At 39.8% G+C, this 4,111-nt stretch overlaps 1 protein-coding gene across 1 annotated transcript; it reads right to left on the bottom strand.

Annotated features, from left to right (window-relative positions):
• Positions 1-1,385: 1,385 nt before the first annotated feature.
• On the bottom strand, positions 1,386-3,349 carry LOC110868233 (serine/threonine-protein kinase D6PKL2). Its single transcript, XM_022117351.2, has 2 exons — positions 2,708-3,349; positions 1,386-2,272 (listed from the first exon to the last, which is right to left on the bottom strand). The coding sequence occupies exons 1-2, from the start codon at positions 3,250-3,252 to the stop codon at positions 1,495-1,497; spliced, it is 1,323 nt and encodes a 440-aa protein (XP_021973043.1). The 5' UTR covers positions 3,253-3,349; the 3' UTR covers positions 1,386-1,494.
• Positions 3,350-4,111: the final 762 nt, after the last annotated feature.

Genomic DNA, 4,111 nt, shown 5'->3' with positions numbered 1-4,111 from the left:
GAATAGATATATGAGAGCCACAGAAACCTTTTTTATTTGTTCCGTTACAATAACCTGATCCGACCTGTCTGAAAAGTCTAATGTCTAGTTGTGAGAAATCTGACCCGCGAAAAAAGTAACCCCGCAGGAAAAAAAATCTTGGGTTTGATGCAGATTCCACCCCATGTACCTACTAATTTATACCTAATAAATAAGTTACTGGTATGACCTAGTGGTCTAATGGTATGATGTTTGCTCTCTACAAAAGTAGTGTGAGTTCAAATCCTTGAAAAGACAAGGTTAGGTGGTATTTGCTGTAAAAAAAAATTGGTATAAATAAAAATAAATAAATAAGTAACTTGTTAGAATTATGAGAGTACATTTTCTTTTCTTAGAATTATGAGAGTACATTTTTTTCTTGTTTCTCTTATTTAATTAGGGTGTAAGGGGTGCTCACCTCTTAGGGTGTCCGGGGCGTAGTCTGGGAGTGGCTTCGGTGAGGGGTTTCCCCGATCGGGAACACCGCCGCCATCACTGCGGGGTCCCGATTCGGGGTTGAACTTGGGCATGGATTCACCGATGGAGGAGGGGGGAAGTTTGGTGGGCCAGCTGAGCATCAACCAATCAAAGCTTTTGTTTTTTTTTTTTTTTTTTTTGAATAAAAAAATAAGGGGAGTTAAGAGGGGAGTGGAGCCATCAAATTGGGGTGTTAGGGGAGTTTAAGAGGGGACTTGACGTGGCACACGGGGATTGGTCTGGCGTAAGAGAGGGGACTCACCTATTAGGTGAGCACCCCCTTCACCCTTAGGTGAGTCCCCCCTCTTACACATAACCAACCCGAAAGTGCCACGTCAATTCCCCTCTAACACTCCCCTAATACCCCTTTTTGATGGCGGCACTCCCCTCTTAGGTGAATTGGTTTTTTTTTAAAAAAAAAAAAAAAAGAAAACTTTTGATTGGTCAAGCTCTCCCTCTCTCCTCCCTCTCTCCTCCCCCCTCTTCGGCAGCTCCCCACCGTTTTATTCCCTCTCTCTCTTCACCGCAGGAGTTGGCGGCACCTTCACCTATGCGGCAAGAGGGGTACCGAATGGATTTCGGTGGGTACCCCGCCCACCTTAGTATTCTATTACTTAATTAAAAAAATAGTTAAAATTGTCATATCTTATCTTAAAAATATCGTTTTATGATTTTAAAATTCTTAGTACTAACTATTTAATATTTCATTTATCAACACTAAAACAAATAAAATAAATGGAAATAGAAATAAATACACACGAAAAGGCAGAACTCATAGCCCTAAATGAGTAATATTGGGTCTGTTGGTTGGGTCAAACGCAATGTTGGGCCGGCCATCCAAGACTTTTTTGTTCGCTATTTATGGGCTCTCCCTTCGTTAGATATTTCTATCATCAAAACAAAGCAATTTATGAATTAATACATGTTTTACATGTCAAATAACCAAAAAAACAAAACACAAAAGGGCATATAAAACAACAAATTTTGTAGTCTTTATGACTAATAATAATCAATATGATCATCACAATGATCATTTTGTGCAACAAAATCTTGAAAAGAGACCGGTTTAGGAACATATGGTGGTGAAGCCCCTCGTAGAAGCGCCCAATTTACACCATCAAAAAACGGGTGGTGCTTGATCGATGGTGCGCCCTTCATGGACCCTATTCGCTTAGCCGGGTCCTTGATCAAGAGTTTTGTGATCAAATCCTTCATAGCCGCAGACGACACCGGTTCTTTAGGAAACTGAATCCCTCTAGCCAAAATGCTTGTTAGGGTGAACTCATTATCACTACCCCTAAATGGTGTCACACCATAAAACAACTCATACACAAATATCCCTAGAGTCCACCAATCCACTGCATTGCCATGCCCTTCACCAGATACGACCTCGGGTGCCAAATACTCATGGGTACCAACAAATGACATAGACCGAGCCTCCACCGGCTCTGCCACTATGTCGAAGGGTGGACGTTTAGTGGGTCGTGTTTTTCGTTTCCGTTTGGGGTGGAAACAAGAGAGCTTTGGCTTGATGCAACCAGGAAGGATGCATGAGGACAATGAACCCTTGGACACTAATGGACTAGTTATGGCTAGCTCTTGACCTTGAACAAGTTTCGGGCTTGTGGTATCGTTGCATCTTAGGCATAAATCGAAGTCGGTAAGCATTATATGACCGCCCGATCGGACAAGAACGTTTTCGGGTTTTAGATCTCTATAGATTATCCCCATCATGTGAAGGTATTCTAGGGCAACCACAACTTCTGATGCATAAAACCTGCATGCATACATGAACAACTTAAATGTTTTAAACTACTATCAACACATATAGACCATGAATTACGAACGTTATCAATTTAATTTATTTTGTCTTACTAATATATTCCACTAACATTAGATCAACCATTTCTTGGGTATTCATAAACCGTTGAAAACGATCAAACCATCCAAACCGAAGCAAGCAGGGGCGGACCTAGAGTGATAGAAGGGGTAACGTCCGTTGCCCCTTGACGCTCCGACGGTAGCGTAAATTTTGAAAAATTTTAACGTTTTTCCGATTTCGTTACCCCTGTGCGGATTTGAATGGTAGTGTAAATTTTGGAAAATTTTAACGGTAGTGTAAATTTTGGAAAATTATTATTATTATTATTATTATTATTATTATTATTATTATTTATTATTATTATTGTTGTTGTTGTTGTTATACACTTACCGAACAGCAGCTTCATCAAACCTCCGTTCGGGTTGCCGTTGCCGGAGAATATGCAAATCACCACCGGGACAAAACTCCGTCAACAAACAAGACCACCGGTCGACATCCAAACTACCATAAAGCGACGGCAAAAACGGGTGATCCAACATTTCTAGTATTTCCAATTCTACCCTCGCCCGGCTCTCTTTATCCCTACTCATCAACTCTTCCTTATCCATCACCTTCGCAGCTAACATACACCCCTCAGCGCATTTTAGCTCCACCAAGTACACACTCCCAATATCCCCACTCCCTAACTTGTGCACAAATCTCAGTTCTTCTAAACTCAGTGTCCCACCACCGGCCCTCACCAGCTCGCGTATCTCACCCTTGGTGGGGGCCGGTAGTGGCAGTGCACGGTTAGAGGAAGACAAGGAACCACTTAAAGCGGTTGGAGATTCGCTTCTTGAGCTTTCTGAAAGCTTTAACTGATCCGTAGTGGTGGAGTTGAGACTCCGAGCACTAAGGCTCGCGTCATTCATACTTGAATTCATGCTTGTTTGCATGGTGATGGTTTGAGGGTTGTTTGTATAATAATGTAAGAAGGTTTGTTAGAATTTATGAATGATGATGGTTGTGAAATGAACGTTCGGCCGGCGTGGGCTATGTCAATATGCCGGCTATTTACAAGAACTATAAATGGGCCCAGTAATGGCCCAAAAGCTGGAAATGGTTGTTGTACTACTAATTAATATAATTAACTTTACGTTCACTGGTTTTATAAAAAGTTATACATTATCTTCCAATAATTAAGATTGGTGGGGTCTAATAAAAACTATTTAGGGTTATAACTAGGAAACAGTAAATGTGACAATCATCGAAATTAAGTTAAATAGTTTTGTTTTTTTTTTGTATTTTACGTCCATGGGTAATGGGGAATGACAAAGTCCTATAGTAGTCTAAATAATGGCCAGTCATTTTCAAGAATATTTAATGAATCATTGATGTAACATGTGGAGAAAACGATTTAGAGATAAATTATTTAGGTAAATTATTAAAGAGAATGGTAAGAGATTAGTTATTTCTTTTTATACATTATATTATACATATTATTTTATACTATTTCAAAACAAATTTACCTCAATATGTGAATCGGGTCTCGAGCCAAGCTCTTATAAGTTAAACAAGCTTCACCTCGAGCCTAGTCAAACTCGAGCTCGGCTTGGCTTGTTTGCACCCCTAAATATGATGCATGAACTTGTTCCGTGTATGGGCTTTATAGCATATAATTCTTTTTTTTTATTTTGACAAAACAATGTAATTTTTGGTCCTAACTAGCTCGTGTAAGTTATGTATATTGTATGCATGCTTCATACTTTTCAAATTTATCATGTGTGCCTTGATGTTTTGTTCTGCCTAGCTATT

This window comes from Helianthus annuus, chromosome 7 (assembly GCF_002127325.2).
Source record: "Helianthus annuus cultivar XRQ/B chromosome 7, HanXRQr2.0-SUNRISE, whole genome shotgun sequence".
Classification (NCBI taxonomy): Eukaryota; Viridiplantae; Streptophyta; class Magnoliopsida; order Asterales; family Asteraceae; genus Helianthus; species Helianthus annuus.
Note: the sequence above shows the minus strand (reverse complement) of the source record. Positions and strands in the feature narration are given on the sequence as shown.